Source organism: Amphiura filiformis, chromosome 19 (assembly GCF_039555335.1).
Source record: "Amphiura filiformis chromosome 19, Afil_fr2py, whole genome shotgun sequence".
NCBI lineage: Eukaryota > Metazoa > Echinodermata > Ophiuroidea > Amphilepidida > Amphiuridae > Amphiura > Amphiura filiformis.
In genome coordinates this window covers 51,531,398-51,558,087 of record NC_092646.1, presented here as the reverse complement: position 1 = coordinate 51,558,087, position 26,690 = coordinate 51,531,398, and the positions used below count along the sequence as shown (strand labels likewise).

General features: G+C 36.2%; 1 protein-coding gene across 9 annotated transcripts; it reads left to right on the top strand.

Annotated features, from left to right (window-relative positions):
- The first annotated feature begins 1,014 nt into the window (after positions 1-1,014).
- Positions 1,015-26,665, top strand: LOC140141452 (uncharacterized). Of its 9 annotated transcripts, none has more exons than XM_072163311.1 (16): positions 1,015-1,214; positions 2,139-2,342; positions 3,853-3,975; positions 5,664-5,726; positions 9,642-9,850; positions 10,689-10,854; positions 11,567-11,701; positions 12,286-12,360; positions 14,356-14,564; positions 15,298-15,463; positions 19,036-19,113; positions 19,836-20,044; positions 21,655-21,928; positions 22,217-22,428; positions 22,816-23,017; positions 23,616-26,665. In XM_072163311.1, exons 1-16 carry the CDS (start codon positions 1,139-1,141, stop codon positions 23,882-23,884), a joined length of 2,670 nt encoding a protein of 889 aa, XP_072019412.1. In that variant the 5' UTR covers positions 1,015-1,138; the 3' UTR covers positions 23,885-26,665. The 9 variants fall into 9 exon arrangements, with proteins under 9 accessions (XP_072019412.1, XP_072019411.1, XP_072019414.1 ...); XM_072163310.1 differs by having other exon boundaries at positions 1,016-1,214; positions 5,667-5,726; positions 23,613-26,665; XM_072163313.1 differs by having other exon boundaries at positions 1,016-1,214; positions 11,567-11,692; positions 12,289-12,360; positions 23,613-26,665.
- The last annotated feature ends 25 nt before the right edge of the window (positions 26,666-26,690 follow it).

Sequence of the window (26,690 nt, the reverse complement as noted above, 5' to 3'; positions counted from 1 at the left end):
TAACAAAATGGGAGAGCATTTACTATAATTGCAAAATAATACATGATATGATTATATTATTGCATTTAAAGGAAATATACAACGGTACTAGGTTTTAACGGCAGCTGCTGTATTTTTTCATTGCTGATTTCGAGGCTTGTATAATTATGGCCCTTTATTAGCATACTCCGGTAGTTTATTTACAGACTTGACATTTAGTATGGAATATTTTTTCCCAAAATATCACGACTGGTCCGGAAGGGGTCTGCATAAATCGCACGGGCTAAATACTAATTGTGGTGTGTCTGGAGATTGTGTAAAATAATTGTTTGATAGGCAAATGCTTTTCACGAGTTTACATTATGTTGTTCACGATGTAGTGAATTTACCTAAAATGGCGGATTTAGAGAGGCTGAAATTGAGCTTTTCAAACTGAGTGCGTATCACCTTTAAGAGACACATTTTTAAACCTCCTTCCGCATTCAAAACTGGTAGATTACAAGTACATTTCAGTTCTGACGAACATTTATTGGTATCAGGATTCAGTAAATATCACCTCAATCCTCAACACATTTGATAATATCACAATAATCTTGCAAAAATTCGGAAATTTTACCCACACAAAACTCAAATGTAATCTTGTTAAATCCGCCATTTTAAGCTAATTCACTACAAAGCACATTTTCTATCAAACAAATATTTTACACCATCTCCCGACATACTCCAATTAAAATTTAGCCCGTGCGGTTTATCCGTGCAGACCAATCTTGGAATTTTTTGAGAAAAAATATTCCATACTTATGTCAAGTCTGTATTACATCGATCGATTGTTGGGGAAGGCCCGGGTACATGTACATCATGACTACCTATGAGATGAGTGTAACCATCACGGGCAAGTTTTTGTTGAGAAGTTTCATAATCACTGAGTTTAATAACATAAGTAGGGAATTGTGCTAAAATATTGAAAACCCCCTTTAATGGTCGCGCAAAGAATTTCGGGTAATCATGCATACCACGTCTACACTTTAATAGGTATGTGTGACGCATTACCATTAATTTTACTTGTTTTCACTGGTCTGTTACTGAAGCAGTGCTTATGTATCGGCTCCAATAGAAGACACCAATGTGAAGAAGAAACCTATGTAGAGGATAAACCAAGATGATATTTTGGTCAGCTCGAGCCTTCGTTTTCGTCGTGGTATGGATGTGTGTTTCGTCAAACACGTCTGCACAAGGTATGCTAAAAGTCATAATGTCCGATCTTTTAAAATGGATTTTTTTTTCAAACCTGATTTGTAATGTTTACACATGTCCCAACTTACACTTAATTAAAATCAGCCAATTTGTTGTGTTTGTAGGACATTATTATATTGTTGCTATTAACACTTGACCGAATCGTATAATGGCATAAAATCATGTACATGATTTACCATTTATTTATTTATTTATTTATTTATTTATTTATTTATTTATTTATTTATTTATTTATTTATTTATTTATTTATTTATTTATTTAAATTATGAGCTTGTTGGCAGTAATCATTGTATACTAATTCTAGATACTAGAAATCGAGATTTCGTAAAATCTGATATGATAATAAACATTTAAAAAACGTATTAATTGACGAACATAATATTATGAAGAGTGATATATATATTTTTCTTGGGTTGAGGTAATTATAACACGTGATAATATAATATCATAGTTTCAAATTCAAACATATACATTGTACATTTTAAAAGCAGCGTCCAATAACATATCTAGCATAATAGGATAAATGTTGGTGGCCTTAACTAAAAAAATATAAAGAAATAAAAAACCTATAAAATGGCATATCGCCTTTTGAATTTGAAATCTTCTTCAGATATTTTTATTACTTGAAAACAACATTTCCAATCTTTACACCAGTTATAAACAGTTTGCAACGTTTTTGCACTTTGGTTTGGACTCATTAGCTTGTACACACCTCCGTCCCCTCCCCTAAACTGACTATATCACAGATGAAGATACCACAATATCATAATTATCAAATTCAAATTTGTAAAATCCGATATATACTCATATGTTATTAGCAGATTCCGTGAAAAAGATATCCCATCTTGTTTCTAGATTTCTCTGAATCAGAAAACAACAACTCTTGTGTTATACCTATTTACAGACTTGGCGAAAGACGATGACCCAACAACCATCCCAACATTCCTTGAACATCCGCAGAATGCGTCCGTGGTAAACAATGGAAAGGTCACGCTATCCTGCAAAGCTCGACCAGCCATGGGGTTATTCTTTAAGTGTAATGAACAATGGGTGGACAGTGACGAAGATTCTGAGTTTGAAAAAGATCACGTGATGCATGTTAAGCTAAGTAAGTAGTATCGTCTAGGCTCAGTCGTATTTCAATATTATCTTACGGAAAAACGGTCAAATTCGCTATTTTGTGCTAGATCTTTCAGTTTTCGGTATACAGATTCTGCCTCTCTGTTTGTTTCAATCTCTACCATGTCTACTAAAAAGCAGTGATTTATAGTGCGCTACGCACAATGCCTAGACGTTGATCCACAAGCCTCAGCACACTTTACATGTTGTTGCTGACGGCCCACGTCATTCCATAAATCATTAAACAACAATTCAGGGACTTTGCTGCTTCAAGAGCGCACACCCTAAAATTCCACAAATAACCTTCGCAACCAGGATCAGCTCCCCGAGTATCGTACGGGTTTACAAGACAAACTAACAGTAAGTTTCTTGTCTAGCATCCCAGCAAACACAAAACGTTTTCGACATTGTCGACGTTGTCAGAAAATGTTTAAATGTCGGGTTATATAAAGGGTATATTAAGAGTATAAAACGTTTTCATAACCTTAAAAAACATTTTTGATAATCTACTGTCCAGCAAACAAAAATGTTTTACAGAAAACGTTTAAATGTCGGGTTATATAAAGGGTATAAAAATGTTTTAATAACATTCCAAAAACTTTCTTGAAAACAAAACATTCTAAACAGAATTTTATTTTGGGGTTGAACAAATATTTTGAGAAAATTTTGCCCAAAATATTTTTAATAACGTTTTAAAAACGTTTCCATGACCTTTATATAACCCGACATTTAAATGTTATAAAAAGGTTTTGAAAAAAACAAAACAAAAAACATTTTAAGAACATTTCTGTGTTTGCTGGGTTCAAATATTTTAACATAATGTTATCATGGTTATTTAAGTATTGACACAATATTTGGCAAAAATGTTTGCAAAAATAGTTTATAATAAAAAGTTTTGAAAAAATATTGTTGTAGTGTGTTTTCATACAAAATGTTTTAAAATGTTATCACGACCTTATATAACCCGACATTTTAACGTTTTTACCTAGTAGACCAAAAGCCAAAATATAACTTTTTTTTAAAACGTTTTTAAACCGCTTTTGTGTTTGCTGGGATGTCTAGATGGATTTCAATTTTTCCACGAGAGCATACTATAGGCAACACCAGGGTTCGAACACACAACCTCTCGCACCATAGTCGAACGTCGTATTGATTGACTGTAAAAATCATTTTCTTTCTCCCAATCTTTCAAAGGGAGGGGGGGGGCAAGGTTGGCAAGATAACTTTCAAGGGCTGGGCCCAAAAAAGCGTCAAATATTGGGTAAAAAGTACAGAAAAGGCCATTCCCCATTCCTCCTGACTACGCCACTGCTTACTCTTTATAATCTCTACCTCTCTATGATTTGCTTTCTCATGCGTGTTTTGATGTTGACGGCCAGCTTCTGTCTCTGCCACTGTTTCAATATTTACCCTTATTCCTTCATGATTTATATCACCTTTTTACTCCTTGTTTATCGATTATTTTCTTTTTCTAAATTGAATTGAATTGTGTCTTTCAGCTTTACCCAACAAAGACGTCGACTTCGATTCTGGTCGCATTTGGTGTCAATGTGTAGCCTGGGCAGACATGGCAGATGTTGACAAGATGGCCAGAAGTAATACGGCGTACATAACAAAATCATGTAAGTAAACAGACTCTAAGAAATGTATAGACTATGCCATAGTCGATTTTTGATAAATAAAAATACGTATATTAATCATGATGAACGCATTCAGTTGAACTCGAAATTATACTGATATTTATTACATTAAAATACTAGTATAAAATGGTTATGAAAAAGTTTATATAATTATATTTGTGACAGTAAAAGTAAAGTATACGTAGGCTTATATTATTTAATGCAACATATCATAATGGCATAACTATAATGGCACTTCAATACTGAACAATTCTAATTTTAGAATCTGCCAGTTTATTACGAGTTAAAATCGACTATGGACTTTCACTTTTAAGCAGAACTTTACCCAGGGACTTCGTTCTCTAAAACACACTGTCAATCATACTTGTTTATCAATCAAATCCACTAGCGTACCGTGGCCGCTCCGACCCGGGGGGCTGAAGGAAATTCAATTTTGCCGCCCCTTCCTCGACAGCCCGAAAAGGTTGACCCAATTTTTTTTTTTCAGTCGTTTGAAAAGTGAAGAGAAAAAAAAAGCCCCCCCAAATACGCGCATGAAATCTAACCACAAGACTATGCATGGTTGTACAATACGTGCTAGATACGTACGTTCATCCACCAACTTTCGCGCCAGCACAAAAGCGCCGCATTCCAAAGATAGATGTGTACCATGTATAGTTAATGGTAATGGTACATGTTGGGGGGATTTAAACAATAACGACAATCACCAGATTCATTTAATCATTCAATCCAAAGTCAGTAGTCCACTTGGGAAGCTAACATACAGAGGGAGTACGGTGACTGAAAAGATGATCAGTTGTGAAAATCTATCAATTGTGCACAAATTAATTAAAACGGAGTTTTAAGCTTAAATGCAATATCCAGAGTATGCACAATCATGACAATGGGCAAGTGGACTACGGAGTAGTCTATGAAATGTACCGCTTACCACTTGGTATTTACACATTATGCTCCGCTGGGTAAACCAATTTTTTCACTCTGATGTGATCGCATTGGCGCAACTTCAAATAGCTAGTGTTTTTGCTCAAAGCGCTGGCATACGCACGCGCTTAAAGACGCCGCTAAACAGCTGACTCAACGCCAAAGTTGATATCACTGCCACATCAGGGTGAAAAATGGTATAGACGAATCTAACGAGCCAAGTGATGGTTAGAATTTAGTCGGCCATTACTGGGTCCCATCTGCACCAAACTGGTATTGTTACTGCCCAACTAGGTGGATTAAATCAGCTTAAGAACCAATGTTGAATTGTATTGTGTTGTAAACAGTCATCATTCGTTTGTCTGCGTGTCACACGGGTGATGTAATGCATTTAATATCCCCGCCAATGCCACAGCATTTCACATTTAAGGTGGGATAGACCTATGGGGACCCAGGTATGGCTGTCATTGAGGTGTAGGAATACGTGACATAGGACTCGTCTATAGTGAGTCGTTAAATAATGATTTACAACTTGACATTCTATATAGCGGGCAGTTATTTATGACGTCATAATATTTTAGAGCGCCCTCGCGAATATCAAAATAGGTGCAGCGACAATAAACAAAATTCCAAATGTATTTGATACAAACAAATTAGAATAGGGTTTTTGTGTATTATTGTTTGTTCTTGGTGTTTGTTTTTTTGTTTGTTTTTTTCATAATAATTATATGATCTCAATTAACCAACAGTAGCAGTCAAAAACAACCCGCCAGCTGACCTACCTAACAAGGATAGTGAATCTACTGGACCATGTAAGTTTTGCAGATTCTCATAGTTTGTGCATGAAGTGTTTCAATAAACATACTTTTATTTATTATCTATGTAACTGTTGTTTTAAAATGGAACAGAAAGGAAGAAATGGTGAAGGCAAGTGAGGAAACATTTGTAAAATAAAAGTAACAAAACAGGACTAGAATGTGGCCACCCGATGCGCAAACAAAGATGCAAGATAAATTATAGTGAAACAATGTTTACAAAAGCCACCAATTTAGCATATTTCACACTGATTGGCTTGCTTCATGATTTGAAACACAGCAAGGGAAAATTGTAACTGACAAATGACGAATATGCTTTAATATAAGCCAAATCGGCATTGGAAGTTTGCAATGCATTGTAGGACAGTTTTTGCAGTTTTAGGACACTTTATCCTTTGACCTTTCAGAAAATTCAGAAATATTGGATTTTTGTACGTACAAAATATAATCTAAAATGTTTTAAAATAATCAAAACAAAATTATGACACGATCAAGAGGAATGAGTCGGATGTCGCTAACATTGATTTTGAGATATTGGCAAAGAAAGTGTTAAAATTCTTTTGTTTTCTAGTGTTTTCAGCGATTGATAAAGTGACATAACTTCGCAAAGAAAAGTCGTATCAACTTGGGGTTTTCAGTTTCTGAAAGCTCTAAATGTCCCTTTTAGAAACTTATGTAAAACTCAATTTCGACCAGAGTCGACATGCGACTCATTCCCCTTGATCATGTCATTTTTTTATAATTATTATAAAAAATATTAGTATTCTATAAATTAATTAATTAGTTTTTTTAATGATCAACACTAAGACAATAATAAGAAAATTAATAATAATTACGTCAATTTTCCCGATATGTCAGAGGTCAAAGTGTCCCAAAACTGCTCTCAAAAACCGGAAGTTAGAATGGCGATTGGGATTATTGATTATAATAAGTGTTGTTCTGTATATTTTTATATCAAACATTGATTACTTCAATGTCACTAAACACTCTGTACCACCTAACATTAATACACTATTGGCAACAGACAAAGAACTTGACAGCCATGGGATTTTCAAACCCAAACCAAGTAAACGATCTGGAACCATATATGAGTCTTAACATTGGGGATTGAATGCATTTGCAAAAGGGTATAGATCCTTCAAAATATTTGCAGGTCGCCAAAATCCATTTTATATTCTATACGTATCAGTATCACCGTCTTTATTATCGTTATTTTATACTTTCATACTAATTATCCCATTAACAAATAACTGCTGGTCTATTTTTGTATCATGTGGTATCGATTAACTCAATGCCACTAAACAACTGCACGACCTCATCTCATTACACAAAGCCATAATGTGTGATTTGCTCCACAGCGACGCCCATAATTTTTGTTGAATTTCTACTTTTTGCATGATTGTAATGCCCAATGGTGTACTAAAATACCATTTGAAATACTTTAATTACAGTAAATGTTAAGTTCACCGATCGAGTGGTGGCCAAACACATCACGTGCATATCTGTTATTATCAGTTAAGCAGTGACTTATAAACTGTGTGCATACCGCTATTCGTCTTACGTCTTGACGTATAAACTGTGTGAATATCGCTATTCGTTTTACGTATTGTTTGTTCGTCTTAGCTGTGTAAAGCTACGCCAATGTCCATGATAGTAATACGGTCGGCGAACTAATGGAATGAAAAAACACTTTTCATCGTTTTACCTCATTTGTTTGGCTCGTAATTAAAAGGGGACAGTGTGGTCAGTGAAAACTAACATTTAAATAGGAATCTATTCTTTATGCAAACCACGCATTGTGGCTTTAAGCCTCGCCCTAGAAAAGAGTTTTTTTAACACGAACTACAAAGGGGTGGGTTGTTGCACGCCATATAGCTGTCTATATTGAACGGCAATTGGTACCAATCAATATATACACTAAGCCAAAAAAGAAACTTATACTTTTTCACAAGGTCGTATCTTAAAATCCTGTCGATCAAAATTAACGAAAATTACACACAGGATTGCCTCAATACTCTACTCTAAACACATGTCAGTAACCAAGCAGTTGTCCAACTGACACAATAGCAAAATGCACTGATATGGAACAGCTTCCTGGACCACATTCACAGCCCTATTGACACCTAGCAAACGAAATCTGTGAGAATGGCAACCAACCGATACAAACAGATCACAAACTTACCAGGATCATTATGTCACATGTCCAAACAAATAATGAAGTCCTTTAGTAACGGTCCACCGTGTCCACCGTGCGCTTGCACGCATGCTGTGCACCTGCTTCTCATGCTTTCAACCAAGTTCCTGATGATATCCTGGGGAAGATTGCCCCATACTTCCCGTTACTAAAGGACTTCATTATTTGTTTGGACATGTGACATGATGATCCTGGTAAGTTTGTTTTGACTCTCTTTAATGTTTTTAACTTAATGGTGTTAAAATTGTTGGCTGTGACCTGTGATTCAAGATGCCATTCTCACAGATTTCTTTTGCTGGATGCCAATAGGGCTGCGAATGTGGTCTAGGAAGTTGTTCCATATCAGTGCATTTTGCGGTTGTGTCAGTTGGCCAACTGATTGGTTACTAACACGTGTTTAGAGTAGAGTATTGAGGCAATCCTGTGTGTAATTTTGGTTAATTTTGATGGACAGGATTTTAAGATATGACCTTGTGAAATATTATAAGTTTCTTTTTTGGCTTAGTGTAGCTATGCTGATATTTGACAATGACCTTATGAAAAACGCAATTCGAAATTTGCCTCGATCTCATTCAAATCGTTACTACAAATTAAACATGAACGCAAAGGGTGCATTTACGATTCGCTGAACTCATAATGCGTGTAAATACGAGCGATTTAGTATGCCGAATGAAAACCCTTTAGTAGTTCCACCGTTCGTAGAGCTACCCTTTCTGGGCGGCATCTCGCAAAAACCTTAGCGTATATTCAAAACCTACGGAGTAGCCATCAGCTTCAAACCCTACGCGACTCTTCGCAAAATCCTTGTTTTACCGAAGGACCCTGAGTCCCAATTGAAAAACGATGTGGCTGCCTAAACCAGATCAACTGCACCTACTGAACAAAATTATGCATCAGACAGTCTGGAAGACAACTGGGACAGAGATTGGTTGCAAAGGGTGCGATAAAGTCGTACATTGGCGAGACAGGCCGTCCATTGGCCCGGGTTCATTGGAGTACGTCTAAAATGACACCAGAAAGATGCGGAAAAGTCGCAAACAGAAAATATACACCAGAAAACTAGAACAATGTCAACTTCAGAACTAAACAAATCCGCCATAACTTACCACGTTGCAATCAAGTGCCATGTTATCAATTGGGAGGAGCCTATTACTCGAGAAAGACGGAAACCAACAAACAAGACTGATCAGAGAAGCAATTTGGATTAGAAGGCGGGATGGGGGGGGGTAAAACAGTCAACAGGGACATCGGTAGTTACTCTCTAGACCATGTATACGATCCACCGAGGGATGCGAAAATCGCCGGAAGCGGTCGCCTATCCCGCGGGAAAAGTGGATCACAATGGTCATTCTGAAGAAGCCATCAGCCAAGATGGCAAAAGTCTAAAACTAGTGAGTAGTTTGGGTTTGATAATCAAAAAAATCTAATCAAGTTTCATTTCTAGAATTCTACAAATGTATCTATCACTACGATCCACAGCATGCTCATCTATCACGGCACAGTTCTTTAACCCCAATACATTTGCACATACATTGAATGACCTTTGAAAATTTGGGTACAAAAACTCATACTCAACTTGAGGTCACATTTTGCACTATGGTGATGTAATTGAGGTTATTGGACTATGCCATTAGGATGATGCTATTGTGGTCCATAGTGTATTTTATGACTTTTCAATTCTTGTTTATTTCTGTTCCATTTTTATCTTATTCAAATAGTTAAAGTCATTACTGGAGGTAACAGAGAACTGTTCTTACCGAAGGGGGATAGTGTGGACCTGTTTGCAGTTGTCATACCAGCCACCCAACCTTCAGGTGAACCCTATAAATTTGAATGGACTTATTTAGCAGACAGTAAATATGATGTTCATTCAGCGTCACAACCCCAGATGCTTGGAAGCCATACAAACAAATTGCAGTTGTCTACGGTATGCATTACAATATTGAATTTCGCGAAATAATTCTCGCGTTTCACAATACGATGCGCCGCCAGCGGTTGCTCTTGGCAGTCAAATTTTTGACTCCAGAGTCGACATCACCGTTCCAGCTGCCATTGATTTTTTACGCTAGTGTGATAAATATGTTCAAAACAGCTCCACGAAGGATTCTCTGTGATTAATAGATAGAAAATGGATCTACTATATTTGTAAATTGTTGTTTTAGTGTGCATTTGCATGTAACATAATTATGATGACATTTAAACCCATGTATGTTCCTGTATTGTATTCGTATTATGCGGGCTTTGGATGTCGACATTTTCCCATGATGCACTGCGTATTTTGGCCTCGACCAGCTACCGCTGGAGGCGCATCGTATTAGGAAACGCGATAATTGAAAAAGGGACGTACCATTAGCTTTACAGTGGCAGTTTTTTTCAAAAAAAAAAAAATTCAACCACTTGACTTTGAAAAAAAAACCACACCAAAAACTGTTATCTCATTATCTGATAGGGGAAATAATTTCCAAAAGTCGCATACATTCTCCTTGAGCTCGATGAAAAATATTTGAAAAACAAACATGATACTTAGAATATCCGCTTTGAACTTGGAGAAAAATATCATCAAAGTAGAAGAAAAAAAGAAAGGAAACGTTACCGCCGAAAAAAAACAACAGCCAAAAAAAAAAAAAAAAAAAAAAAACACAACCTAAACTGTCCATAGTCCCTAGAGTCTAATGGTGCGCCTCTACGTTATATTCGACCAATCGAGCTATTTGAATGTATTTTTAAATGGAAATATATTAATTTTGATATATATAATTATACAGTTACCAGCAGGGGAATACCACTGGCAAGTTACGGTATATGGGTACGATTCAAAAGTTACCGATAAAATCAATGTTACTGTGCACCCTGCATCATATCACAACAATAAACCAACAGAAATACACCAGGAATCTAACAACCAGGAAGTTATCGCACTAACGGAAAAACGCAAGTTAACATATTCTACCTATTTCATAATATGACATAAATTTTCCCTTTGCATCGAACTTAAAAAGATTAAGTACACTGGAATGAAGTAATGGCAATGGCATATTTTCAATTCAATCAGGTCTGAATTCAATGTAGCCTCGGTTCGAGTCTTCTGGGCTCTGGGATGGTGTTTTTTTTTCTTGCCGCGTAAATAATTAGAAGGAGCCTACAATAGACTGAGAACTTTACAGTGTTGTGAGTAAGACATACAAACTGGTTGGAATCAGCAATTTCTCTGGTTATTTTCTCAGAACCATGACAACGAAAAGAGGTAGCAATCTGATATTATCATGTACAGATCAGAGGTGGGTGGACAGGAGCAAAAAATCGAGAAGCAAAAAAAAAAAAAAAAAAAACTTGAAAAAGAAAAAAAAAATCACCATTCCAGAGCCCAGAAGCCTCGAACCTAGGCTAAATTCAATGGCGGGGTGGTAAAGCGCCCTCAAAGAAATGTAACTATGTTTATTTGGCAAACCAATATCAATTAAGCCGGTAAAAAGTTATTGTAATATTAGAGAGTCTTGCTCAGCTTCGGGGACTTAATGTCGGGTCCTCAATCAAGTTGTTATCTTAAAAACCAAATGTAAAAACCATGACATACCCTCTCTGAGGTGCACTAGATAGGCCAGTGAAACAGGCTGACGTACCACTTCACGTCAATACCTATTAGGTACAGACAAAGAACTTGACAGCCCGGGAATTATAATACCAAGAAAGGACAGTGCCGCAGCCAGGCCGTTCCCGCTCTCTCCACTGGATACGCCACTGAGTGAGGATAGTGAAATAGATGGATCACGTAAGCATGGTACTAAGTCTTAATGTTTACATTACGTCTTCACATGGTCATATTAAATTTTCAGATATATCCCAAACCAATTAAACGATCTGGAACAATATCTGAGCTTAATATTGGTGATTGATTGTATTTCAAAAGGGTATAGATCCTTCAAAAATATTTGCAGTTCACCAAAATCCATTTTATTGTCCACGCGTATCACCATCTTTATTAGCTTTATTATATATGCTTTAATACTAATGATCCCATTAAGGGTATACTTATATATTATAATAATTTTGAAAACTTCATTGAGTTATGTACGTTTTGCAAAAGCAAGGGATGTGGTTTCAGCTCTCTTTGCAACATATAAAAGTATATCTGTGATATTTGAATCCTTCTACACACTCGCTATATCAATGCAATTGTTGCCAAAGCTCACTACCATTCGCAAGATGTGAACTACCAAATTGCAACAGTTTAAAATAGTTGATAACTTTAACAAGTAACTGTTGTTCTATTTCTGTACATGTACTTGTAACAAACAACCATGTGGTACCGACTACCCCTTGTCACCAAACACTATGCACCACCTCACATCATTACGATATTAGCAGCAGACCAAGAACATGAACAACTTGGCATCCAGGAAATTAAACCAATCAAGGGTAATAAACAAGACGGAGCAAGTAAGTCTACAAAGTCACCTCACTCCCCCACACACCCACCCCACCCATTAACGCAAGTGACCATACTGGTATACACCCCGGAAAGACCCCCGTGTTTGGACTTCGAAAGATTTTGGCAAAATAGAGCGCTGAAAGACCCCTGCTTTTAACAATCGGAGCTCCGAAAGACCCATAAATTGCTAGCTCATTCCTCACCTCTATGGATGTTGCCAGGCGATGTTCGACTAAAGCAAAGGAAGACATTTGATGTACACCTTTTACCGGTACGCCGTCAGCTCCTGAAGACACGTCATCTCTGAATTCCGGGATAGCATACCAACCATTATTGATGATATGCCCCCCCCCCCCGGCTTGCGCCTTACCATGGAAGTCACGCACTTTAATCGGCTAATATGTAGCATTCATACCAATAACGACCTGGTACAATATCTGAGCATTGGTGATTGATTACAAAAGGGTTAGGATCCTTCAAGAATATTTAGTAACTAGTACCCAAAATCAACCCACCTGTATCACCCTCTTAAAACTAGATATCTTGGTGTAGATTATTCATCCAGTAGTTCAAAAACATTATTTTGTAAATTAAATCTAATTCTGGAACTAAAATTTGCAACTCACTTTGCTACGTTGCGTCCGAAAACTTAGGACTTCGGAACTAAACCATCCCTACGATGGCGTTTAAACCCACACAGACGCCCGAGTTCCAACGAAGCTCAAAACTCCGCTGTATACAACCATTGCCATATGAACACTGAATACTTCTTTAATCCTGAAGAAGCAGCCATCCTTGATAGAGAGGAGAGGTGGTTCAAAAGATGAGTCAGAGAATCAATTTGGGAGAGAGTGGAGGAGCCCGCCATCAACAAGGAAGGGGGACTCCGCTTTCAGTTGTTACACGCATGGGTCCCGGCGCGGCGTTACGAGACATTCCTCGACGTCTGACGTCACAACACCTGACGTCATTACAACGTCATCAATCAGATGCCTGGCGAGGTCCGAAGTTTTTGGACGCAACGTAGCAAAGTGAGTTGCAAATTTTATTTCCAGTATTAGACTTAATTTACAAAATAAAGGGCCTAGATATAAGTGTTGCTTTTACTCAGCGTTAAGGGGGTACTACACCCCTCGATAAATTCGTGACTATTTTTGCATTTTTATCAAAACTATTAACACAGTGGTAACAAAAGTTATGTATATTATTGGGGCAAGGAATCCAATTACTACACTGGAATTTCAGTGACCCAAGACAAGCGGTTCATTATTTATGATAAGAAAAGAGGTACCGCTAGAATGTACCTCGTTTCCTATCATATATACTGAACCGCTTGTCTTGAGTCACTGAAATTTCAGTGTAGTAATTGGATTCCTTGCCCCAATAATATACATAACTTTTGTTACCAGTGTAATATTATTTTTTGATAAAAATGCCAAAATAGTCACAAATTTACTACAGGGGTGTAGTACCCCTTAAGGCATACATATCATAAATGTGACTTAACCTTCGCCTACAGAAGTGAAATTTTAAAACCAAACTACAAAGGGGTGTGTTGTTGCAATGCCCTAGTTGTCTATTAAGGTGATCTTTGAGGCATTCTTGAAGTGCTCTATGCAGGTTTAGTTCAAAGAAAACAGATAAGTAAGCTTTTTTGTTTAAAGCTAATTGGACATACGGTTTTTATAATACACGATTTGTATTGTATTGATTTTATCAAATAATAATCAATACAGTAAATGAGCAAATATGACTTGAATGAGCTCATTATTATGTCATTTTTGCCAATATTTTTCTAAAAGTAATGCAAAAATGTTCATAACATTTTCATTAAACAGAATATTGGTTTCAAGCTTGGTCAAAGTGTTCCTAATGACTTCCTGATAATTTACGCTTTAATAAGCTAGCCACCCTTATTTGCATAATTAATTTGATAATTATGCAAATCAGTTCATTAATACTCAAATCATCTCGTTTATTCCATCACTAACTTATTCAAACAGTTACTGTCATTACTGGGGCTAATAGAGAATTGTTCTTACCGAAGGAGGATAGTGTGGACCTGTTTGCAATTGTCGTACCAGCCACCCAACCTTCAGGAGAACCCTATAAATTTGAATGGACTATTCTACCAAGCAGTAAATATGGTGTTCATTCAACGTCGCAACCTCAGATGCGTGGAAGCCATTCAAATAAATTGCAGTTGTCTAAGGTATGCATTACATTTATTGAGCTTCGCGAAATAATTCTCGCGTTTCACAATACGATGCACCGCCAGCGGTTGCTCTTGGCAGTCAAATGTTTGACTCCAGAGTCGACATCGCCGTTCTACCTGCTATGGAATTTTTACGCGAGTGTGATAAATATGTTGAAAACAGCTCCACGAAGGATTCTCTGTGATCAATAGATAGAAAATGGATCTACTATAATTGTTAATGGTTGTTTTAGTGTGCATTTGCATGTAACATCATTATAATGAAAATAAAACCCACAATGATGTATGTTCCTGTATTGTATTCGTATTACGCGGGCATTGGATATCGACATTTTCCCATGATGCACTGCTTATTTTGGTTTTGCTTACTTGAGATGAGACAAAAATAATCAGCCACTTCACATGCAAAATAAAAAAAACGCCTATACTGTAGGGGAAATCATTTCCAAAGGTCGCATACGTTCCCCTTGAGCTCGATGAAAAATATTTGAAAAACAAACATGATACTAAAATATCCCCTTTGAACTTGGAGAAAAATATCTCCAAAGTAGTAGTAAGAAGAAGAAAACATTACCTCCGAAAAAACGAACAAACAAAATAAAACAACTCAACCTAAACTGTCCAGATACACTAGAGTCTAATGGTGCGCCTCTACGTTATACTATACTAATCGAGCTATTTGAATGTATTTTTTAAATGGAATTATCTCAAATTTGGTATAATTATACAGTTACCAGCCGGGGAATACAACTGGCAAGTTACAGTTTATGGGTATGATTCAAAAGTTACCGATAAAATCAATGTTACTGTGCACCCTGCACCATCTCACCCCAATACACCAACAGAAATACAGCAGGAACCTAACAACCAGGAAGTTATCGCACCAACGGAAAAACGTAAGTTTACATATTCTACCTATTCACTTGACATCGAACTTATTTGCCCAAGTACACTGGATGGAACGTTATGGCAATGGTATATTTTCATTGAATGGCGGCGTGGTAAAGCGCCTTCAAAGAAACGGGACGATATTTATTTGGAAAGCCATTATCAATTAAGCCGGTAAAAAGTTACTGCTACTAGAGTTTGCTCAGCTCTTGCTCTTGCTCTCTGATATGAACTAGATAGACCAGTGCAAGTGGCTGAATTAGTTAAATTAAATATTTCGAGATGGAAGCACTAGGCTGAGCAAAAGTCCAGGAAAAGCTGGTTTTAGTCCAGGTTGCTCCAGGCTAGTCCATATTAGTCCAGGTTAGTCCAGAGAGGATTGATTTACAACCCAGGTTAGTCCAGACTCTTGAAAATGAGTACAGACTGATCCATAAAAGTCCAGGTTAACCCAGGAAAGTCCAGGTTAGTCCAGAGAAGACAAGATTTGGCAGACACAAGCTGCTCATCATGTCTGGGCCCAGCTACTCCCTTTGTTGTGCAAGTCATAAAATGTTGACCCATGAGATCATACTATTGATTGGCTATGTGATCATGCATGGCTAGATGCTTTTCTCCAACTGTTATTTTCATATCATGTGCATGTGTTTGTCTGTCCTCACTGTAGTAATGTTTTATAAGTTATACCGCCACGATTAATATGGGTGTGTTTAGAACTCTATGGTTTAGATAAGCAATTATGTGTAGAAGTACATCCCTACTTTGGTATTGGTTTTGAGAGATATCTTGCTCATTATAATTTAAATGTGTGTAAAGTCCTATAATTATGGGATGAGTAAAAGTTAGAATAAATCACTGGAATCAATGTTTTCTATAAAACATTATTTTATTGATATAGAGAAGTACAGAACTAGGTAACAACAAAACAATAAAATGAAAGCTCATGTAAAACTTGGTATATAATTGAATTTTACTGGTATAAGAGGATATGAAACTCAGACTTTACCACAAATATCACATCAGTGTTAAATTTGTTTTCTGCCTACAGTGTAGGACACACAAAGTTTTTAAAACTAATGTAAAAGTGGCCAATTTTTGTTTATGTAGTTTTCCACTATTTCTCAATTTTTAACTTCTTGCTTCTAAATTTACATTTTAAAAATTACAATTCCTTACATAGACCATAATGCCCATAGATCTATAGAAAAAGAACATAGTATTATTTTTCTGCAATCGGTAGTAAAGATTTCATTTTCTATATCAATCAGCCACTCTGATTCAATCAATGATATTATTACTACATGATGGATCCAATCAATACAAATCATCATTCTGAGTACCTCTGCTCTCACCAGTGCATTGTTAGCTATTCTTAAGGTGTTTTAAGAGCAGTTTTGTATTGATTATTTGCTTGAACTGCTTAAACTTCAAAACCATAATTAAGTTAAGCTCTTGAACAGATAAATATTTATGCCTATGACAGAAGTTGTTTAAGATGAGGTAAACAATATTGTTACCTAGTTCTGTACATATCTATATCAATGTTTTATAAAAAAAATAGATTCTCATGATTTATTCCAACTTTTACTCATCCCATAATTGTAGGCCTATACACACATTTATAATGAGCAAGAAATCTTCCAAACCAATACCAAAGTAGGGACCCAGCAAGCACAAAAACGTTTTTAAAACGTTTTAAGGGATCTAAAATGAGCGTTTATTGCGTTTCGACAGTATTTTTGTGGGACATGAGAGCACCTCGGACCTATCGAATTGCATTCTGAATACGAAGCATGTCTTTCTGATATCAAATAATTTTCATTTTTGAAAATCACAATATAATACAAATTTTATGACAAATTATAAAAATTTGATATTTTTAAAATTTTGATATATAACAGTCCTCGAAGTAAATTATATAAATCTAATGATATATTCTTAAAGTGTATGTAGCAGGGAGGAAAAGCCGACGGTCAATTGAAAATTTTGACCTTTCATATTGAAGATATGGATTTTTTCCCAAAAGACCTAATTTTTTTGGTGTTTTGGGAAAAAAATCCATATCTTCAATACGAAAGGTCAAAATTTTCAATTGATCGTCGGCTTTTCATCCCACCTACATACACTTTAAGTATAAATCATCAGATTTATAAAGTTTACTTCAAGTACTGTTAAATATCAAAATATCAATTTTAATGATTTGCCATAAAATGTGTATTAAATTGCGAATTTCAAAAATCAAAATTATTTGATATCAGAATGACATTCTTCGTATTCAGAATGCAATTCAATATGTCTGATGTGCTCTGATGTCCCAAAATAAATACTGCCCAAACGTTCATACCCCAGCCCTTAAACAGGTTATATTTTTGGTTTTGGTTAAGATTAAAACATTTTAATAACATTAAATGTCGGGTTATATAAAGGTCAAGAAAACGTTTTAAGACATTTTTTATGAAAACACACTACAACAATATTTTTAAAATGTTTTAGAAATGTTATTGTAAAATATTTTTTTGCAAACATTTTGCCAACTATTTTGTTAATACTTAATTTTGTACCCTTTATATGCCCTTTATGTAACCTGACATTTAAACGTTTTTTAGAAACATTTTCTAACCTTTTGCGAATGAAGTCTACAACGTTTTATGTTTATTACTTTAGAAAGGACAAACAAACATAAAACAAACACATACACATGATATGAAAGTAACAGTTTGAGAAAAGAATCTAGCCATGATGATCACATAGCCAATCAATACCAATCAATAGTATTATCTCATGGGTCAACATTTTATGACTTGCATAACAAAGGGAGTAGCTGGGCCCAGACATGATGAGCAGCTTGTGTCTGCCAAATCTTGTCTTCTCTGGACTAACCTGGACTTTCCTGGGTTAACCTGGACTTTTATGGATCAGTCTGTACTCATTTTCAAGAGTCTGGACTAACCTGGGTTGTAAATCAATCCTCTCTGGACTAACCTGGACTAATATGGACTAGCCTGGAGCTACCTGGACTAAAACCAGCTTTTTCTGGACTTTCGCTCAGCCTAGTGAAGGCGAATTCTCAGGACTTCATTGATATTCAGTGATCAGAGGATTCTTGATTGTTGAAGAGGGCTTCATACTACAGAGGCTGAAACAGCCTAGGTGAGAGGAGGTGAGGTGATCAGAGGGTTTGTTCCCAAGTCATTAGACTTAAGTGACATGATAAAGAGGAATGAGTCGGATGTCGCTGATATTGTTTTTGAGATATTGGCAAAAAACAGTATATTATATTGTTTTCAGCCATTGATAAATTGCTCATAATTCGGTAACCAGATGTCCGATTTTGATGGGGTCTTCAACAAAATGCAGCATTCATTAACGGCCAGAAAATGATGTAAAATACTTCTAATCGGAATTGCTGACATGTGACTCATTCCCCTTGATCATGTCACTTATATCGTATCATGAGTGCTCTGATTAAGAGCTAACTAGAAACATGACATACTAATAAATATTAGTAATACTGATTCCATTGTCATTATTATGGTACCGACTACACCTGTGGACACTGCTCCGCCTTATACCAATACAGCATCAGAAGTACAGGCGGAGGAACCCCAAAACCAGGATGCTGTTGCACCAACGGAAAATAGTGAACTCTATGAACCACGTAAGTTGACATGTTCTATTTATTATATAATATAACATAAATTCTTATTTTGCATTTAACTTAAGGGATGGGGTATGAACATTTGGACAGTATTTATTGTGGGACATTAGAGCACATCAGACATATCGAATTGCATTCTGAATACGAAGACAATTTCCTTCTGATATCAAATAATTTTGATTTTTTGAAATTCGCAATGTAATACACATTTTATGGCAAATGATTAAAAATTTATGTTTCTGATATTTAACAGTACAGTCTTATTGGTAAAAGCAGTTCTGCACGCTGTATCTCCTAGCTGTCATCAACATAGTGAAATGAACTCTTGAAATAAAACTGAACAAGTTTTAAGTGTAAACAAAATACTGCATCTGCCATGTTATGGCTGTGCCTATTCAAGTGCCCCGTCAAATGCACGGTGGTGGTGACGGTGATATAATGAACCTCGTGTTGCATTATGCCACGTAAAGAGCATGGTCAGGAATGCCTGGGAATGCGGGCTAAGTACGTAGGTTGTGAATTTGACATTCTCAGGGGTACCAAAATAGTAGAGTGTACATATATTATGTCATGAAAAGGATAAAACTTTTTATTTAAAAAAATCTACATGTAACCTTTTTTGGGACACCCGGTAGCTTGCACAATTGTTCACTAGAAACAGGTCTAACTAATAGATGGCATATTCTGATTTTATTATAATACTCCATTTTAACTTATTCAAGCAGTCAGTGTTACTTTAGGAGACAACAAAGAAATGCAGCTTCCCGATGAGAATAGTGTGAACCTGTTAGCAGTTGTCAAACCACCCATTCAACCTGGAGGTAAAGCCTATATGTATAATTGGGAAATATTACCAAGCAGCAGGTTTATGGTTAACGCAACACACCCTCAGATGGTTGGAAACCATGGGATAATGTTACAGATGTCTAAGGTATAATTTATATGTGATGCGATCAAGCAAAATCAGTCAGAACTCGGAAATATTGATTATGAGATATATCCAAACAAACGCAATATTTCCTTTCGTTTCCTGAGGCCTGGTGTTTTGGAAACTCTTTGGAACTGGTTGTTCAATTTCAATGGGATTTTCTGCAAAATGCAGCTTTGCAAATGCTTTTTACTTATTCTATAAGAAACTGAAAATTTGATATATCCGAGTTTCGATTGATTAATGCTTGATCGCAGCACATAATGTTGTTACACTTGGACATTTATAATGAGCTAGAATTCTACTAATCTACCAAATAAATAAATAAGTCAGTAAATAAATAAATAGACATAAATAAATAAATGTATAATGCCGAATGCAGTTAGTATTTTAGTTACAAAATTTTTCTGCTATGCACGCAAAGGGGTTGTGCTTTTAATATCAGCGCCTAATCAAAAATGGGTTTTTCACTCCATTGTCACATTACTGTGTTCCCTGTAGGATAATGTATTGACCACGCCCTAAACAACTCAGTCGTAAACTGTATGCTTCACAACAGATCACAGTACCCAATCAACCGGGCATTGGTCGGCTTGCTGAATAGCGGGGCATTATACAAAGAGATACCTCATGTAAGTGCCAATCAGAACACTGGTTTGATAACAGTTTGGTATATCCTTAATATAAATCAAAATAATGTTCAACAAACGTATCCAAAAGCAGTATAATATAGACGTAGTTGCAAGCTTTCATGCGGGAAATATAAACACACTCGCTATAGTCTTGCTCTTTTTATGAGATATTGATACGGCAACGAAGACTACAGCTGTTCGAAGTCAGCTATGAACCCTGTTTCTAGACGAAAATTTCAATTTTGTCACAATGATTTCAAAGTAATTATATCGTCAAGAGATCCACATAGACGAATACGACATCTATTATGAGCCATTCTGCATTCTGTAGCCTGCAAAAGCCGATGATTAGACATAAATTTTAAAAAGAACATGTCCATATATCAGCGTTAATTTCACGGTAAGCTTAAAACGTATTGTACACGCCAAACTGCATTCAAACATATATAAAGTATGTGCCCAAAGATTTGTCTGTGGCAAGTCATTTTTTGAAATATCAGCAGAAATATTAAATTTACAAAAACACGTCCCAAAATTTAAAATAAACTCGGCGGCCCAGTTGCTACCTGCTACTGTGATTTGGGGTTTTCCGTGGCTTTTCCTCTTCAGTTACCCGTACTTTAAGTTCGCCCATACCCCAGCTCTTAACAAAATGTTGTTGACCAAATTTAGCATTGAAAAATCTAAAAACAAAACAAAAAATGAAAACAGGTGACCCTGATGTTGGCCAATTTTGGGTCGGTCGGTGGAGGGCGAGCACACAATATTTTTCTGGCCTCAGTATAGCATGCTCCGGTCAGTCCCACAGGGTTTTCAATTCTCATAATTGTGTCCAATTCACATCGCTTTTGAACGAATTCTCATTGTAAATTTTTACTAGTGATATACGTTATAAATTCAGTACATATTATTTTTCAGTAGTACTATAAGAGTCAGTGCTTGTATCGATTAAATATCAGTGTTTTAATTATCTATTTACAGTTAACAGCAGGTGAATACAATTTAAAAATCGAGGTACGTGGAGACCACTCAGTTGGTACCGCTTACATCAATGTCACTGTGCACCCTGCTCCATCTCGGATTAATGCACAGCCAGATGTATACCAAGAACCTGAGGCAGAAGAAGTGGCGTTAGAGGAGACGGAAGAAGTGGCGATAGATGAGACGGAAGAAGTGGCGATAGAGGAGACGGAAGAAGTGGCGATAGAGGAGACGGAAGAAGTGGTGATTGAGGATAATGTACTTGATAGACCTCGTAAGTTTAAAGGTTCGTCTTATGGTTTGCCAGGATGTATTGTATAAAAATAAAATAAATCAACCTTTAAAAAAAAAGTACTGGAACCTACGTTGTTGTACTTCTGGGTAGTTATTCACCAACTGAAGTAACAACATTTTTGCAAGCCAATATCAAGACTTACCAAACAAGCCTAGTATCGGTTCAGTGATTCTTGACAAAGCTCTGAATGTTTTTTTTTTTTTTTTTTTTTTTGAAATACCAATAAACTCGAGCGTTAAATTTGTTCTGCCTGCATTATGTCAACAGTCAACGTTAATACAGGAGAAAACAAAGACCTATTCTTACCAGAAGAGGATAGCGTGAGCCTGTTTGCAGATGTTATACCAGCCACCCAAACTGGAGGAGAACCCTATTCATTTGAATGGGTCCTCTTACCCACTTCTACGTTTGATAATTATGACGAAAACTCACCTCCCGTGATATCTGGAAGACATGAGCAGAGATTACAGTTGTCTAAGGCAAGTTGTCTATTTTGTCCATAACATAAAAGAAGAAGGAGAAGAAGAAGAAGAAGATGCACAAAGTTAATTCAAACACACACCCGAACACCCCAACGCACATAAACAATCAGTAGTTGAAAGAACAGTAAAAAGTGAGTTTACAGAGATACCACACAAACAGGGAAGCAAGCACAATTCGGTCGAATCACATTTCACAATACGATGCGCCTCCAGCGGTTGCCGAGGAGAAGCGTGGTGAAATTATTCTAACAATGTTGCTGATTGGGCCAATTGATAATGAAAACTTCATTTTGGCCAATCGGCAGGTAGTTCTCATGGGGTTAATTAAGCACAAATGTTGGTTAGGTAAATGATTAATACATCGTTTACATCTATAAAATACAGTTAACAGCTGGTGAATACAACTTTCAAGTTGTGGTGCGGGGAGATAATTCAAATGGTACCGATTACATCAGTGTCACTGTACACCCTGCACCTGCCTCTGCTCCAGCCAATCTTCCAACCAATACTTCGTCAGTGGTACAAGACAAACCTGCCAACCAGGAAGTTATCCAAGTAGGGAATGATGGTGTAATTGACAAATTACGTAAGCTTACCAATTTAAAGCCATAATGTGTGATTTGCTTCACATCGACGCCCTGAATTTTCTACTTTTTGCATAATTATAATGCCCAGTGGTGTACTAAAATACCACGTAAAAGACTAAGCCTGAAGTACTTTAATAATAGTAAAATTTAACTTTAACTACCCGGTTTTATTCAGAGTTCAACGATCGAGTGCTTGCTAACATGTACCGTGGATGTCAGCTTGTATGTACACACGTCGAGCGTGATTCTCCGTGCAGTTACATGTAATACGATATCGGCGAGCGTAGTACACGCATTGTAGGCGTTGGAATGAAATCGCAATTTCTTCGTTAGACCTCATTTGTTTGGCTCGAAATTAAAAGGGGATAATGTGATCAGTGAAAACAAACATTTAAATAAGAATCTATTCTTTATGCAAATCACACATTATTGCTTTAACTTCCTTATGCATTGCATGACCTATTACCTATTAAATATTACTTTGTATTACCATGATTACGGGCGGTGCATATGACCTTGTGTTTTTTCCCTTGTTTTTTATTCTTGTTGTTGCTATTGATGTTAATGATACTAATTTAAATTGTGTATTAACAGCAGGAAAGCAAGCCGATGACGCGGTTGTTAGCGAACAGACCTGGATGTCCAATTCATTACTACCATCAACAGTGGATGATCTTGAAGAATTTTGCCAAACCCACTGCCCAGCAGTCAACGCCAACCTGACTCAAGCCAGCACAGATACCCTTCAGCGCAAACTACTGCTGCTAGAAATAGAAAAGGCGAAAGAAGAGATGAAAAAAATTAAACTTGAGCATGAAGTGCTCCTGTTGCATAAACAACTTCTCCTTCAGCAAATCGAAAATTAAAAATTAAACCGAGCTTCATAAAAAGTGACAATTAAAAGCTAAGAGATAGTTACTTAATTACTTAACAGTGATAATTAAAACTGGCACTCAGATAGTTAAAATAATAATTATGTCACTGTGTATGCTCATACGTGTTTGTAGATAAACAAGCAAAGTAAATTGAAACTCTCATTCAACACAAATATATATTGAGATATTTACCTCAATATTTCGATGTGTACAACACACATCCTCATGAGGAGGACTCCAATGATGAACTGATGGAGTTGAATACCTTACTCTCCTGATGAGGACGTGTGTTGCACATGTCGAAATATTGAGGTAAATATCTCAATTATGTTTGTGTTTAATGAGTTTAAATTTACTTTGCTTGGTTACATTAATAATAAATAATAACAAATGTATATTTCAAACTCTGTGTAATAGTGTGTACCTGCATAGTGGTGAATTCTCGAAATGGTATGCCCCTTTCGACGTGCCAAAAATATCCACATATACAATTTTTTTAAATCCAAATGTATAATTCTCTCTTCGTGTTAGGTGGCGCTCTATAGCGCTGCTGTGGTCTTCACAAGAGTACGCCATCTCAAATTTGAATTAATAATTATTATCTTAAATAATATTGTCCTGCCGCATGATGCGAGTTCAAAGAGCAAGACATTTGTTTGTCTGAACATTTTCTGACTGTTTAATGCCTTTTTAAGATGTCAGATCGAAAAGGTGCCCAATGTAACTCTGTGACAAAACCTTCTCCGTCTCCCCTTTGAGCTGCCAAAAAAATCATCTCGGAGTACACAGAGTATTGCATCACCCCTAATATTCCAATAGAATCTTAATTAAATTGTGCGGTGATGTCAACATTTTCAAATAGAAATAAAGTATATTTATCATTTTACCTAAACCACTATATTACAAATGGAAAATAAATTGTATTACAGTGTTAGTAGTAGCACAATGAAGTAGTTGTAGTAAATACATCAATAAAAGAAATTCCCCGGTAATTTCTGTGGCCATGATATTAAGCACAATTAACTTAAAGCAAAAACAATGATGTGAACATGTGGACTGTGGAGTATTTGGAAATGGTGTTAGTTGTGGTATGATAAAAAAAAATATAAAAAAAGACAATAAAAAATGTCTCCGGGCCCGAGCAACTCAGATTTTTCGTTTTCTGTTTTAGAATTGTTTTTTTTTAAATAAGCTGTTTGAGGCAAAATATTACAACGCCGGCCAGCTTAAAAATTGGAATTTATAAACAGATTTAAAAAAAAGCATCGACCCTGGTTGAAAGGTCCGTAGAACAAGGTTTCTTTCATCGCCCAAGTTGCTGCATCATATACAGTATACTGTGCATCAGCCACGCATAAGGTTGATCAAATTGAATTAACCGCGGTCAGAGATGGCTCATACCTATCAATGACACACGCTGACCGCCATTCAATTCCGGTGAGTGGAACGTGTTACCCGTTTGAAGCTTCCTAGCGCTTCAAATCGTACCAAATCCAATTCAAACAAGAATTCCTCGATCATTCTAATAACATTTTCTGACGTAAAACAGTTAGACAACACTTTTGACCCCATGTGGAGACTCCCGGGTCGTGCTTTGTCATTTCGTTATCTCCCGGGAGTTTCCAAGGCAGGAGGATTGGCATCGTTTTCGGCTAATGAGAACGGTCCTTTCTGCGGCGCTAGGTCACTCAGATCGCGGATTTTGTCAGTGCATTTGTTGACCAGCAATCGCGATGAACAATTTATTTCCCACCCACCTCTCCCATTTTAAGGGAGATTATTGCCATTATTATCGCGAGTCGTTTAACTAATGTGATATCAAACTGCAGCTACCCATATTCTCCAAGCGTTTAAGTTAATAGAGTAATTGTGCTCAACCGTATGATGGTCAGGCAAATTAGCAGATATGTTTAATTTGTAGTATTTAAAATTGATAGCATATACTAAACCAATCAAGTATGTTAAGTAATTAAGATTTATTTTTTCTGTGTAAAGGTACCAGACTACGCCAAGTATTATATATTTATTATATTATTTAAATAATTATGAATTTAGTTTATTTGTTTTTGAGCACATTACATGCGTATTCCTTTTTTTTTTTTTTAGTAAACAATAGGTCAGTGGGTCAAAATTCGCTTTTTATTCGCTAGCGACACTATAGAAAATATCTCGATATTATTATAATTGTAGTATTATATTAATCATTATTGTAAAAACGAAAAACTAGACCATACGCCTAAATGCTCCTTCGTCTTCTGCTGTTGACGTTGGTGATTGGGTCGGGCCTGTTGAATAAGCTGATATTAAAAGTCCGTTCAGTGATTTGCTCATCGGGATGATAGTAAAAAGCATCAATATTCAGGTTTTGGTATATTTATTACTGTCATTGATGTGCTGTCGTAGCCTGCTATTGGTTAAGCCGAATGCCGTGTATTTTAAGACAATAGTAGACACTTTATAAGATTTCTCTACTTTTAAGTTGTAAAGAAATTAACTACATGTTTTTGAATTGGCTTCAACTTTATCAATGCTGCAATTTTCTTGTTTTTTTGCCAAATTTGTCATTTCCAAAATACCTAATGACAATTTGATTTAGGCAATTTATAAACAAGTTTAATTTTGCTACACTTACACTGGAAACACTGAATGGACCTGTAAGGTAAAGTTGTGCGACTTTGAAAACGGGAAATAAAAACAATAAAATGCAACACACATCGAAAATAAAAGTTTAGTTGATTTTGTTGTGCTGGAAACTATCAACTATATAAAATTGGTGTATGTCTTCTGTGACTTATTT